Source organism: Ciona intestinalis, unplaced genomic scaffold (genome assembly GCF_000224145.3).
Source record: "Ciona intestinalis unplaced genomic scaffold, KH HT000094.2, whole genome shotgun sequence".
Taxonomy (NCBI): domain Eukaryota; kingdom Metazoa; phylum Chordata; class Ascidiacea; order Phlebobranchia; family Cionidae; genus Ciona; species Ciona intestinalis.
Window position 1 is genome coordinate 331,609 of NW_004190416.2, and position 14,123 is coordinate 345,731.

At 34.4% G+C, this 14,123-nt stretch overlaps 2 protein-coding genes across 2 annotated transcripts in view; both read right to left on the reverse strand.

Moving 5' to 3' along the window:
- Positions 1 to 3,625: 3,625 nt before the first annotated feature.
- LOC100180581 (inactive ubiquitin carboxyl-terminal hydrolase MINDY-4B-like) lies at positions 3,626 to 9,536 on the reverse strand. The gene is made up of 11 exons (XM_002122208.5): positions 8,576 to 9,536; positions 8,478 to 8,514; positions 8,164 to 8,274; positions 7,803 to 7,922; positions 7,396 to 7,502; positions 6,803 to 6,980; positions 6,302 to 6,367; positions 5,822 to 5,956; positions 5,446 to 5,619; positions 4,894 to 5,074; positions 3,626 to 4,394 (listed from the first exon to the last, which is right to left on the reverse strand). Exons 1-11 carry the CDS (start codon positions 8,647 to 8,649, stop codon positions 4,234 to 4,236), a joined length of 1,344 nt encoding a protein of 447 aa, XP_002122244.1. The 5' UTR covers positions 8,650 to 9,536; the 3' UTR covers positions 3,626 to 4,233.
- Positions 9,537 to 9,799: 263 nt separating this feature from the next.
- Positions 9,800 to 14,123, reverse strand: part of LOC100185337 (chondroitin sulfate synthase 3-like) — an 11,738-nt gene continuing 7,414 nt past the window's right edge. Inside the window, exons 12-16 of the mRNA XM_009863104.3 lie at positions 13,188 to 13,339; positions 12,619 to 12,727; positions 12,202 to 12,291; positions 11,425 to 11,546; positions 9,800 to 10,995 (exon numbers count right to left, since the gene is read on the reverse strand). Of these exons, the coding sequence (XP_009861406.1) occupies positions 10,812 to 10,995; positions 11,425 to 11,546; positions 12,202 to 12,291; positions 12,619 to 12,727; positions 13,188 to 13,339 (657 nt within the window). The 3' untranslated portion in view covers positions 9,800 to 10,811. The remainder of the gene's footprint in view (positions 10,996 to 11,424; positions 11,547 to 12,201; positions 12,292 to 12,618; positions 12,728 to 13,187; positions 13,340 to 14,123) is intronic.

A 14,123-nucleotide genomic window follows, 5' to 3' on the forward strand; every position in this document is an offset into this window, starting at 1 on the left:
TATACTATATATTCTATAGACCATATTTTGCAGTTTCACTATGTGTATGGACATTAGGTTTTGTACCAAACGTACACATTAACAACTCTGCTATAGATCGCAAGCTACCTTTTATAAGATGGTTTATATATATATAGTACGCTATATATGGGTGGGGGGAAGATGGGAAATCCTTTAATTCTATTTTCTCGTCGTTTTGGTAGTAAACAAAGAACATTCAAAGTATAAAAGCAGTATTCTCACGATTTGGTAATTGTTTAAAACACGATCAGGATATTTGAATACCATTTGCTAAAGGTGTGCCGTCTCCCAACCCTTACAATACGGCTAAGCCACTAAAACCTCGACTGCGCAACTTAAAATTCGAACAACGACTAGACTACAGTACAAAACCTGTGTTGGCATTTCACGTTCACGACACAAAAACCAAATATTACCGCTTAACTGCAGCTGTCTAGGCTATAGCATACATTAAAGTTTTAGGCTGAGTGGCTTAAAAATATCTTATCCAAAATACAAAGGTTTGATGGACAGATCTGCAAGACAAAGACTGTAACGTGTTATGTTATACAATACGTTAAACCGTTTCGCTTCGGCCATACACGGTATAGGTTAATATGTAACTAGCCATAAGCAAACATAAGTTCTATTTTTTAAACGATGAGTTGGGATACAGGGGATTACCACGTTTTTTAGCTTATACACCACGATTGTCGCACGCTACAACTCTGCTAAAATGGAATTTCTGTATCTTTTATAAAATAATTAGAAATTGTATATTGTACAGTACGGTGGGGGAAGATGGGACACCTTTTAACTCTATTTTCTCGTCCCATTTAATAGTAAACAAAAAAATTTAAAGAATTATAAAACTATATCCTCACGACTCATATAGATCGTTATTAATTATTTAAAACACGATTTGAATACTTGGATACTATGTGCTAAAGATGTCCCAACTTGCCCCGCCCTACCAAGTGACTACTGCCCTGGAGCAATAAAAAATACATTTCCCAAATATCGTAAAACAAGTTCATCCATGTCTTTTAGGTTCATCGGCGATAGTATTTTACTGTGCCATAATACCATGATACTCTAGTTTTAGGGCTATATGCATTTATACAATCTATACGCCTTTTGGTTGGTCAAACAAACAAAAAGCAAAACTGCTGCAACGTTCTGCGATAGTCAGTAATATCGCTTTTGCTCTTGCAGTGACGAGTTATACTTAAAGTAAAATCCACGCCTGTATTATTTGAATTAACGTTGTAACTTTTGCACTATTGTTCAACGTTGGAAGAGAAACAACTAAAGTTGGATAATTTTGAAATAGTCAAAACTATAATGCTACTGTTTTAGGTTTACAAAATAACATTTTACATAACCATTTATCTAAACCAGATACACAAAATGCATTATAGAATTTCACCTTAAATAACCAAAAGGACATTTACAATGATTCTTTATAATCCATATGCACAAGCTAATAAGAAAAAACTATAGCAATTTAATAGAGTTTCTGAACTCTGTCTTCATTTAGCGTCTACATTAAACTAGCTTAATATAAATATACAAGTTCTTAATCAATATGCCACGCCCAGAGCCCAGTTTTTTACTACAAAACAACCGTCCGCAAATTTACCTTACATCTAACTGAAAATTATTACTGTATTCCCATTAATCTGAACTTGGATAAGCAAATATACTGCAGTATATTTAACGAAAACACGCTTATAAACGGTAAAGAGCATTGTTTTAGTAACCTCTAGCGTGCTTTTGATTGACTCCATCAACGAAACGAAAGCGGTGAATTAAATACGAGGTTTTTACTTCGTGACACGGCATTAGGATGCAAATATACACAAGAATTGGAAGAGAGATATGTTCGAAGAATTATTGTTGATTTTTGGGTCAAAATTCGTGGAATCGTAAGGAATTCGTAGAATTGTAGGATTGCATTAAACAGACATAAAGGTCGAACAAATAAATTTAGACCAGGTTATACAAACTGGATGAGTTATATGACGAATCGTTGGAAATCAATTTGAGTAATGCTTCAACAAATAATAGAACGGTGTATGCGCTTTCAGTGGTCCTAGGTCCAGCAAACGAAAACAGTTCAAGCGTCAGAAGTAATAAACCGATAAATAACCTTTTTATAAACATTTACACAACCAAAACAAACACACAGTCCAGTATATGTCTGATCTAAAATTTACAGTATTTAACAAACTAAAACAAAACGACAAAAAATTGCCGACCCGGCCGACAATATAGAGCAATTAAGAAAGTTGTGTAAAAACTTAAAGTGTCCATATATGCCTAAAAGAACTTTATTAAAATTATCGGTCAAAATGAAAAAGGTTTACCGAATCGTTCGAATTCTAGTTTGATGTACTGCGTGTTATGCAAATGCCTTTTGGTATTTTATATATAGTAAGGTGGGGGGAAATGGGACACCTTATCATTATCTTTTCTCGTCCCATTTGGTAGTAAACAAAACAATTCAAAAAATTATAAAACGTATCCTCACGACTCCTATAAACTGCTGTTAATTATTTAAAACACGATCAGGATTTTTGGAAATTAGGCTGTGCTGTCCCATCACCCTCCTCTACTATATTATATGAAATTCGAAAGTGTTGCATGTTACTATGGCAACGACGATTCTACGTCATACTGTATATAGAAATGTCATTTACATCCGAAGGTCGAACTCTGATACATCCGATTTCAACGCAAATATTACAAACAAACAAATATGATTCACCATTGGTTTTCCAGTAGACACGTTTCTGCAGAACATATAGTAGAGTGGGGCAAGATGGGACACCTTTTCACTCTATTTTCTCATCCCATTTGGTAGTAAACAAGTAACATTCAAAGAATTATAAAACTATATTCCCACAACTTCCATAGACAGTTGGTAATTGTTTAAAACACAGTTAGGATATTTAAATATTATGTGCTAAAGGTGTCCCATCTTTTCCTATCCTACTATAGCTATTAATATGTATATAGGTAGATTTTGCCTACGCACATATACGTTGTTGTTGTTGTTGAATGGATCATCCTTTTTACTTTCGGCGACGAAACCACCGACGTTGCTAGGAGCTTTGCATTTTATGTTCAATAAAAACAACTACATGGATTACTGTTATTTGTTTGTCTTCCTGCGGGCGCACTATCTATGAAGGTAATTACCGTGGTATCACATATATGCATCAGGTTACACATACGTGTTAGCCACAATACACACATAAGGCTCAAGCGAACTTAAATATGCCACTACATAGTTCAAATCCTAACCTACATAAAACAAACAGGTAGAATTTTCCGTATATAAACTAATGTACGTACATAGGTTACGGTACTTTCTGGTGCATAACACTCTGGGTATAAAAGTGCTTATATACGGACTTGGGTAAAAGTAATAAGACAAACCAAATAGATTAAAACCAATCTCTTTGGGACAAACTAAATGCATACACTAACTTAACTACGGTACAACTGGCAATGCGACACAAGGAAACTGAGTAACGTGGCAATGGAGCAAAAGTGTGAGGAATGTAGGAATGTAGAATACAAAACGGTGCGCGTGCTGCGTAAATCAAAGGCGAAGAAATGCATTAAAGGTGGTGTATTCGCTTCACGTTGTCGCCCCATCAGCGGGAGGATAAATATGTACAACGTTAATTAATTTGTAAATATTAAAAACATGGACCATCTTACTTCAACCTAGATATAATAAGATATCAAAACCAAGGGCCACCTTAACCACACATATAAAACACTACCGAAAACATAGTGATCAACAAAAGTATGAAAACATGGAAAACCTTGCCCCAACCCACAAAATCAATAAGATATTGAAAAAAATACCGTCTTATCCCAACTAAAACCTAAAAAAAGAATATTTAAAATGGTGATCAATAAAAGAATGGAAACAGGACAACATCATACCCTAGAAAAAGATTTTGAAAACAAGAACCATCTTACCCCAACCAAAACGTAAAATAAAGTATATAGTTCCATGGGGTAAGATGGGACACCTTTAGCACATAATAACCAAATATCTTGATCGTGTTTTAAACAAATAACAACGGTCTATACGAGTCGTAAGAATGCGGTTTTATTATTCTTTGAATGTTCTTTGTTTACTACCAAATAGGACGAGAAAATAGAATGATAAGGTGTCCCATCTCTCCCCCCTACTATATTAAAAAACATTGATCAATAAAAGGGCGTTTCTCCGTTCCAGTCAATATTGGATTCGGGCCACTTTGTATGAAGGCATTGTTCCAGAGAAGGTTGTTTCTTCTCAATTTCTTCATCGTCATCCCAGATCGATATCTGTCGGTCGAGATCAATTGAATCAACTCTCGTGCGCGTGTCTGTTGGAATAGTTTCATTTTAGTTACGAAAGTAAAATTTTCGAATAATATAATACATAAATTTTTGTTTGATTTATCTCTCCCAATATGAAAGTGACAATAAAGTTAATTTAAACAACGAGAGAAGGGAATTAGCAGTAAAACACATGTATGTTGCATTTTGGTTTAGAATGTAAATTTTAATTTTGGTTAGTATGATGAGGTGACCTGAAATTTTTTTTTTCATTTCGAATATGAAAGTGAAGATAAAATTTATTAATATAAAGAAGAGAAGGGAATTAGATGCAAAACTAAATATATAAAAAACTACTAAGAAAAAGCGTGATCTCAATTATTTAAAAAATAACATGATTATTATTATATATTATATTTTGAATTTTTAATTACTGTAAAAAAAGGTCAAAAAGATGAATCATAAACAAAAAACCTAATAATAAAATATGCTAGCAAAAAAAAAACAACAAAACGAAAGTATTTTTCAACAAAACAATTTGTATACCTATAGTAATAGTGGCCTCAGCCTGTTGAGTGAAATGTCCGTTGTAATAATGAAGGCAGAAATACCGTTCAGTTTTCCAATCTGTAACTAGGTCTCTTGCTGTACAGAATAAAACACCATACGAACCATTTACTTGAGTCACCCATATAGGAAGCAAAGGAGTCTTGTACATGCTACCAACCTATGTGAAAGTGTAGGGTGCTTAGTTCAGTTTAAAATGCAATCCGTATTTTATGGTCGAGATCGTTTGGTGCTTAGTTTAAATATTTATTGTGAATGATTGAATGTAAATTATTTAGCGTCAGATGGCGGAGCAACGACAGGAGTTATAACACAGGTGTTCTGTTTCATACACACCCTGCCCGCTTGCCAGTTACCAAGTATGTTACTTGTTTAACCTTGCATGGCGGGGCAACGACAGTCATTATAACATGGGTGTTCTGCTTCATACACCTTGTGCCCGCTTACCAAATTATCACATATGTAACTTAGTGGGTATTTGTTAAGACCCATATAGAATAAAAGATACCACTTTAACAACAATCACAAAACCTGCGTTCTTTTCTTCTCTGGTTCATTTTTATTGAAAAATAGAAATCCCATTTCACTTCTGCATCTTAAACCTGCAAGAGGGCGATCAAGAGCCTTCCCTTTAGAATCTGTCCTTACAACACCATTGTGGATAAATGGGGATCCTTGTCCAGTTAACAAAAGGTTGATTAGACTCTGTAAATACAAAGAGATTTGGGGGGTTTGAAATGGTGTGTTGGGCAAGACACTTAAAATATTGCTTTAACCCAGTGGTCACTAATGGGTTGCAACACCCTGGGTGTTTGGGAAATGGGCCAACTGTCATGTAAATTACACTGTATTGGAGCAATGTAAAGATAAATACATTACATTCATTTAATCAAACAAAGCTAATAACCTGTGTGCTTCTAGCGTTATCTGTAAGAAGCGAAGTTTGCTTTCGACCAAAATCCTTCAACAAAACATCGATAGTTCGAGACAAGACAACGCTGTAAAGAAGAAGAATTCCACCTGGGCTTTTTCTGCTATTGAACTGAAATAACAATAAACAGATAAATTAATTGCAAATTTAGAAACCAAAATAGATGAATTATGTAAAACGTTCTGACTGTACATTGAGATTCAATCATGTTTTTCAGTTTCCTTTTTAAAATATTTATTTTGTCATATTCAATTGATTATATTGTGCCATAATGTACACCATTACATTTCCTATCTAACTGTTAAGTTAATGATTCTATTCTGTGAGGCCCTTGAGGACGTACAATTTGGGCCAGATTTGAGCTATTACCCCAACACCCTTGTGTGTCTGAAAGTGTCGTGCTCGCGATAGAAAAAAATGAAAAGAATAAGTTAATGCTGCCTACACTGTACTTACATAATGAACATTTCTCCGAATAAACTTCTTAGTTTCGTTCTTAGAGTTTATTGTGTATATCCAAAGCTGGGAAAAGAAAGTGAGTCAAAAAAATCACAACATGGCTGCCAAGTATATTTAACTACCAGCCCCTTGGTTGGAGTAATATGACTGGGCAGAGAACCAAAACTATTTTTTTCTGACAACAGGCTTTAGTTTTAACCCAAAATATATGATAATGTAAACAATAATGTGGTTTGTATAAATTGTATTATAATTGAACTATTTATCCTCCTGTGATGGGGCAATGACAGTCATTACACAGGTGTTCTGTTTTATACACTTACCAGCTGTCACAGATGTAACTTTTTAAGTATTTTTTGAGAGAGAGGCTTTTGTTTCGTTAGACACACTTATATAATTCAAACGGTTGCTGTAACCCTTACAGAATCCCAGGATAGGCTTGCATAAAATATAAATAGATGTCAATACAAGTATATATACATAAAGTAACAGAACCACCTTCTCAGTAAAGCCATCAGCAATAAATGAACCTTTTGTTTCAAAACAAGGATCGCTGCCCATCAGAGTTACTGTGACTTGTCCTTTGTCGGACCTTGTTGTGGCTGCTTTCCATAAAACATCCGTGATTGCTTCAACGAGTGCGCACTCTTGTTCATAACTAGAGGGCGTTGGAGAGCTATTGGATAGAAAAAATATAAAATAATCGATCACTAGTGAGAAACTTTGTCTTTACAAATATTCCTAGTTTTTAGAAAATTAAAAAATGTTGTAAATTAATTTGAACTTTGTTAAACTTCTATTCTGTATATCTAACATGTTTATTTATGAAACATGAATTGGTAGTTGGATAGAAATATTATAAAATAATGGATCAGTGGTGTGAAGTGTTATTTTTACAAAAGTTGTATTTTTTAAAGTAAGTCAGCTCAAAATAGGATGCAAATAATAAATAATAATAGATTAGTATTTATTTTCTTCTATTTGGGTTAAGTCCTTGTTCAGGGACCTAGGATTTACTCTATTACCGATACAATTATTATGTAATTGGGATAAAAGTGATCATATAGACATTGATACGACATCATACTCACGATTTTCCAAAATATGAAGCAGCTGAATCATTGTTTTGATCAGATGTGAATAACAAATGCTTCATGATATAGGCTTGCATACATAGCGTGAGTGCTCGGGGTCCTGGCTGTCAATCAAACAAGAAATGTCAATCCAGTTAATTATACTTTATTCAATGAATAATTTGTTGAGGGTAATACCACTGGTGTCTTATTTAGTTTATATACACGTTTCTTGGGGAATTTGTTATTTATGGCTGACATTTAGACAACCTATGCAATTGCTGTTAAGTGTCTTGCCCAAAGACATACACCCCACAATGGTAGCAGCATCAAGCCTTGAATCCAGTATCCTTCTGGCTATTACACCAGCAACCTTATCTATGCTTTACAATACCAGCATTACAGTAATACAACCCAATACCAACCATAGTTGCATCCATAGCATATGGGATCGCAGACTTTGTTTCACGGAATGCAAAGTAAAATTTCCTCCAATCGGAAGTGAAAGATTGAGATGAAAATCCGATGGTTATGACCCGTAGCGCCTGTGGAGTAATTAGTGGATATTATAGTGGTTGGAGATTGAATGTCGCTTATTTATTCTCACATGGCGGAGGAAAGACAGTTGTTATAACACGAATGTTCTGTTTTGTACACCCCGTGCCTGCTTACAAGTGACCACATATGTAAGCTTGTAGGCAATTATTTTTCGGGAACTTATTTTAAGGTATGACTCATAACCAATCAAGCACTAAGTTCAATTATCAAGTGCATATTTAACTTCACCTTTGCAAAGGTAAGATCAATTGGACGACCATGGTTCTTTGTCTGTGTTTTGGGACCATGTTTTGGAACTATGAATTCACTTTTGGGAACACTTTTTTTCACTTCTTTGGCCTAAATAAAAAAGATATATAAAATTTTTACATAAAATAACTGATACTAGTTTAAATAATACAAAGACCAAAGTTTAGGAATATTTTCTACGTTTTGGCCTAAAATATTAAAAAATGTCTGAATAGGTAGCATAGGGTATATATTTAAACTGTTTTGTGATTTAACTAACAAACAATATAAGGGTTATGACATCATATTCATACCTTTGTTGTAACTTGAGTTTGAAATGGGAGTTGTAACCTGTCAATGACAATAAGATGATTAAGATTAATTCAATTGACAAACAAATGTTACAACTTACCCATAATCCAAAGCATTTGCAAGCTTAACAAGGTTGCTGTTCTTTGTTTTCGAAGTGATGTCTCTGCTGTCCATTTTACTTAGTTATAAACCTCACACATAATTCATTTACATTGCCTACAATACATATAAGAAATGCTCTGTTATATTGTTTAACTCGTTGTGCTTTAACTTTTATGCAAAACTTTCCAAAACAAAATTTCTCTTCGCTTTGTTGTGGTAATTAATCTGATCCTTGTTACTGTATTTAAACAGATATATAAAAATTATGTTATGAATCTCACAGTTGTGCAACTTATTGTTCTAGTTTCCTTCTGCAATGTCACCAACACATACTGTCTCATGTTTCACTAACTTCATTTTTTTCTTATAGCAAACCTGTTAATAAAATTTTTGCAGGTTTAACTATTTATTTCTAAAATACTTTCTGTAAACACTCAGATGTTTTACCAAGTTAGATCTGACTTTAACTTGTAGCTAACTTAATAACAAGAGTTTTGCAACTTCTAGGTTTTACGTATTTCTTTCTACAATGCTTTCCAAACACTATCTCATGTTTTACCAAGTTTGATCTGACTTTAACTTGTAGCAAACTTGGTATGGACATGTTTCAATGAACCCAGCCTTAGTACATTCCAATACAAACACACCATGTTTGTGTAAGACATTGGTTCCATTTAAACAGAACATACATTGTCCTATTCCATTCACGTGGAATATGATAGGCTACAAAAAGCTGAAAGAAATCAGTATTTGGTTTCAAAAATCAAACACAGATTTTCTATGTGTAGCAAACCAGCATCCTACTCTATGAGTGAGGTCTTGGGGCAAAGCATGCCAATGGGTATGGACACTATCGCATTTTTGCCTTTAAGCGGAAAAAATGGAAACTTTCCATTTTTGTTGCAAATCGAGAAATTTATATAAAATTTTGCCGAAAAGGCATTACAAAATTTTGATATTAAAAAATCGAAAAATTTGGGTAAAACCACAGTTTGCCAATTACCCCAATATTAACAACGCCCAATATTAAAGCTTATAGTCAAATGTGGAAATTGTAACTGCAATATTTGTTTTACATCAATTAAAAAGAAACAAGTAGGCCTGAATGCTGTGTTACCTAGTGTGACATTTTAGTATAGCCACATTTTTTGGCACTGTACTCCATTTTGAGCAATATTTTGTGTATGTTTTATCCATAAACTATGACATAGTAACAAATATCTGATCTTATGAATTCATTTTAATACAAAATACAAGAATATAAACCACTGAAGAGATACAGCCAGTATAGTAACTTAAAAATACAAAATACAGTACGTCTTGTATATGAGTAAAATAGTAACCGAATGTTAAAAAATGTTTACACAATAATTAGTACAGCCGAGGGCTACTTTGTTTTAAATATTATTTTGAAAAAGCGCCAATTATTAAAAATACAACTGTATATATTTCTTAGAAGTCCAATAACTTTGGATATTTATACAGCTGCAAAAATGTTGCGCATTTCCAGTGAAAACTATCAAAAATATCTTTAAATGAAAGTTTAGAACTAAATTGCAAAAATTAACAAAGAAAAGTTACTGCACCGTAAATAATAATGGTTTCACTACCAAGGCAAGGAGATATTATTTACAAAACAATCAAGAATATGACATCATAATAGGCCAATATTTTGTAATAAATGAAATGATTGAAATAATAACAAAAAGTGATTAATAATATTTTGAACAATTAACTTCTAATCTAATTAATACTAGTAATTAAAAAACCCTATTACCAATTTGATTAATACGTAGATTATTTCATTAAGAAAATAATTAAAACTGATAAATAGCAAACGTTCTAAAATATTTTTTGTAATAAATAATAATGCTAAACTTGTAGCAAAATATATTTTATCATTATACAGAAAACATAAAGCAGCTTTATAAACCAGAAGTTTTGTCTCTTGTAACATTGTTGTTCTTAATTTAGTTCATGACCTATACTGCCCAAGTTAGACCAACACCCATATTTTACAATTTTATAAAGTTCATATACATAAGAATAAGTAACATAATATTTATTAAAACTTTTGCATTCTACATGGGTGAGGTCCTGTAGTGTAACACGCTATGGGAAATGGATTTATGCCAAAATTGGCATTAATTAATTAATAATAAGAAGTATAAAGTTCATATATATATATAAATAAAAATAGACTACATAATAATTACTTCAACTTAAAACTATTCCTAATTAATTGCACTTGAAGCGAGATTAAGATTTTTATTCATCTCTTCACAATTCCGTTGTTCGTCCACCGATAGCTGTTCGTCTCTGCATTCTCTCTCATGCCACCCGATGGACAAAGCGTGCTCAGGTGCTCGAAACACATTAAGACCGGTCGATAACGCTCGCTCATATAAATCGGCTCCACTGTGAAACATTGATAGAACTAACATTAATCTTTGTCAATTCTATTATATATGGGTGAGGTGTAACAGTGTGACACACCATGGAAACTGGGGTTTATGCCAAAGTCTATTGCTATTAACCAGACACCAAGGTTGGTACAGCAGATTTAAGTAGATTTAGTGACCACTGGGCTGAAGCATTGTCCATTATTGCTTTCTCCAAGGTTATTACAATACTATATAACTCTATATAGTATGCCAGGGGTATATACTTTACATAATTACCATACAAGCCAGAGTTGGCCTATTACCACAACACCCAGGGTGCTACAACAGATTTAGTGGCCACTTACGCTACTATATGACTCCACGTAGTAAAGTAACCCATGGGTATTTAATCTATATAAATACCATACAACTCAATCTACACATAAGTAACACTCCTTCTTACCTGGCAAAGTTCTGTCCCTCACAAGCTCTCATTATATCTTGTTTATATCCACAAAACAACCCGTAATCAAACGACCTCCAGAAACCACTGGATCTTGATATTCCTTCATCATCATTATCTAACTGCATGGTGGAGGAAAACGTTAAACAAATTACAATTGGACACCCGTGTTATACTATAGTTGTGCGCCATAAGGGCTAAATAAGTTTCATTTATTTATTCTACAGAAAGGGCATTATCTAACTATATATTGTGCGAAAAAGGTTAGAAGTAATGGGTAAAATTATACACCTGTGTTATAACGACTATCGTTGAGCTGACGTATTAGAATAAATCAGTTAATTTCAATAATTCTTTTATATTCGTACAGAAAATTTGCGATGCTATCATGGTCAACATGTTTTGATGAATGTAACTTTTTATGTCTTGCCCAAACACACATACAATACCAATGGTAGAAGTACGAGAACTGTATGTCCCTATTCTTATGGCTTAAGGCAGATACTCTATATGTGTATGGTTGACACTACTGTTGATTAGGTGGCTTGGTTAAAAAACAGTTAGATGAAACAAAAATGACATAAATTAGGAACCCTCCCTCGTGTTTTAAACAAATAACAACAGTCTTTGGGAGTCTTGAAGATATAGTTTTATAATTCTTTAAATGTTCTTTGTTTACTACTAAATGGGACGAGAAAAAAGAACGAAAAGGTGTCCCATCTCCCCCCACCCTATTATATTTATAACTGTTCCAATAACATATGTTCGAGCACTCACCGGCAAAACTCGCTGGAACGGAACTGGGAACGAAAGTCGCTCACCTGGAACCGTGTTCAGTCGGGCGTGGTGAAGATATTCCGGAGACATCTGTAATGTTATTTCTATGTTATACATCTGTAGTGATATTTCTATGTTAGACATCTGTAATAATGTTTATTCCATGTTAGATAAACATAAACGTAGAAAAAGGAAAATTCTTATACTGTAGTGGAAGTAAATAATATTCCCAACCCTTTTTTTGATTTTTAGCTCTATGAGCACATCCAGTCTTTCTTAAATGCATTTACAGATTATATAAAGTTAAACTTTTTTATCATGGTATGCATGTCACAGGAGATCTGGAATGTTCTAAGCTAATGAGAATTTTGAATAAATCTTCATTTAAAATCACAACTATTTGCACCAAGTACTCACCAACATAAACAAGTCAGTTGAGCATAGCAAAGTATCGGCAGGTAAAGCTTTCACAGCCATCCATGTTCCTCCTATGCTGGAGAATGGACGATCCCCTGCGTTTATCCATCTGTTGGAGGGAGAACTTTAGTTTTATTTGAGAAATAATTACTTTAATTAAAGCTGGTCCGATTTAGGGCTGCAAAACCGTTTTGTTTTATGTGGGTGAGACCCTACACTACAGAGTGGCACGCTTTTTGGACCTGGAATTTAGGCCAGAGTTGGGACATTGGCACATTGGCCCAACATTGTATATGCACATTCTATTCTATATGGGTGAGGACCTACAGTGTGGCATACCATGGGACTTGGGATTTAGGCCAGAGTTGGGACATTGCCCCAACATTGTATATGCACATTCCACTCTATATGGGTGAGGTCCTACAGTGTGATATACCATGCCTTGAGATTTAAGCAACAATTTGCCCATTTTGAAACGTTTATATACAAAAGATTAAGTTATATTATCCAATATTATTCGCGGTAACAGTTCGCACATCCAAGCCTACATGAAACCACACAAATCTCACCTAAGTGACAAAGCTGGATACTTTTGCTTATACAAGTTAAGCTGAGTTAGAGTATCTGAGTTTTTCTCATCAAATGAACCATTCCCACTACCAGGGGTGTACAGGACAACTAGTAACGCAACGTTCTGTGCTCGGTCAATTGACATACAAGCCTGTGGGAGAGGTGGGTTGATTTAATATAAAAAACAACTTTGAGTCTGAATGTATCTGTGGGGATATTATTGCAATGGGCATATCTTTATGTAAAGTTTATCATACTCGATTCCACTAAAGCAGTATATTGCCCAATTATCACGACACATACAAGTACTAAACTAGTATGTACCCCCAATGGGGCAGTTTATAAACACTCAATAATAGAGAATCTATTCCATAAGGGTGAGTCTTCAGTGAGGCACACCTGAGACCTGGGATGTAGGTCTATTACCCCAACACCCAGGGTGTGACCATCTAGACCCCACTTAGGCAGTTTATAGACACTCAATAATAGAGAGTGTATTCTATAAGGGTGAGTCTTCAGTGAGGCACATCTGAGACCTGGGATGTAGGTATATTACCCCAACACCCAAGGTGCTACCATCTAGACCCCACTGAGGCAGTTTGTAAATTATCAATTCCATAAGGCCAAGGTTTCAAGATATATACATCCACACCATAGTTATAGAATATATTATTACATTGCAGCTTCACCTGTTCAAACATCTGCATGAAATCTTTAAAGTAAGGTGAACCTTCTAACAGTGGAAGAACAAAGTTGACTTTAACATTAGGTGAGGTGTGGCTTCGTATCGTAGTCATCCTGCCATAAGGTTGGTCCAAGCATACAGTGGCTACCTGTAGATGCATATGGGTGGTTGGTGTATGGTGAATAACAGGCAGTGGCGCAGCCAGGGGGATTTTAGGGGTCGTGAANCCCCCCCCTTTTAAACCCCAAAA

What these genes read in the sequence shown, in the direction of transcription:
- LOC100180581 (XM_002122208.5), bottom strand. Translation starts at nt 8,649, where the DNA reads ATGGACAGCAGAGACATCACTTCGAAAACAAAGAACAGCAACCTTGTT. An exon ending in ATGCTATGGATGCAACTATG is followed by an intron (nt 7,503 to 7,802) that starts GTTGGTATTGGG and finishes TTTGATTGACAG; the next exon opens with CCAGGACCCCGAGCACTCAC. An exon ending in CAGAGAAGAAAAGAACGCAG is followed by an intron (nt 5,075 to 5,445) that starts GTTTTGTGATTG and finishes ACTTTCACATAG; the next exon opens with GTTGGTAGCATGTACAAGAC.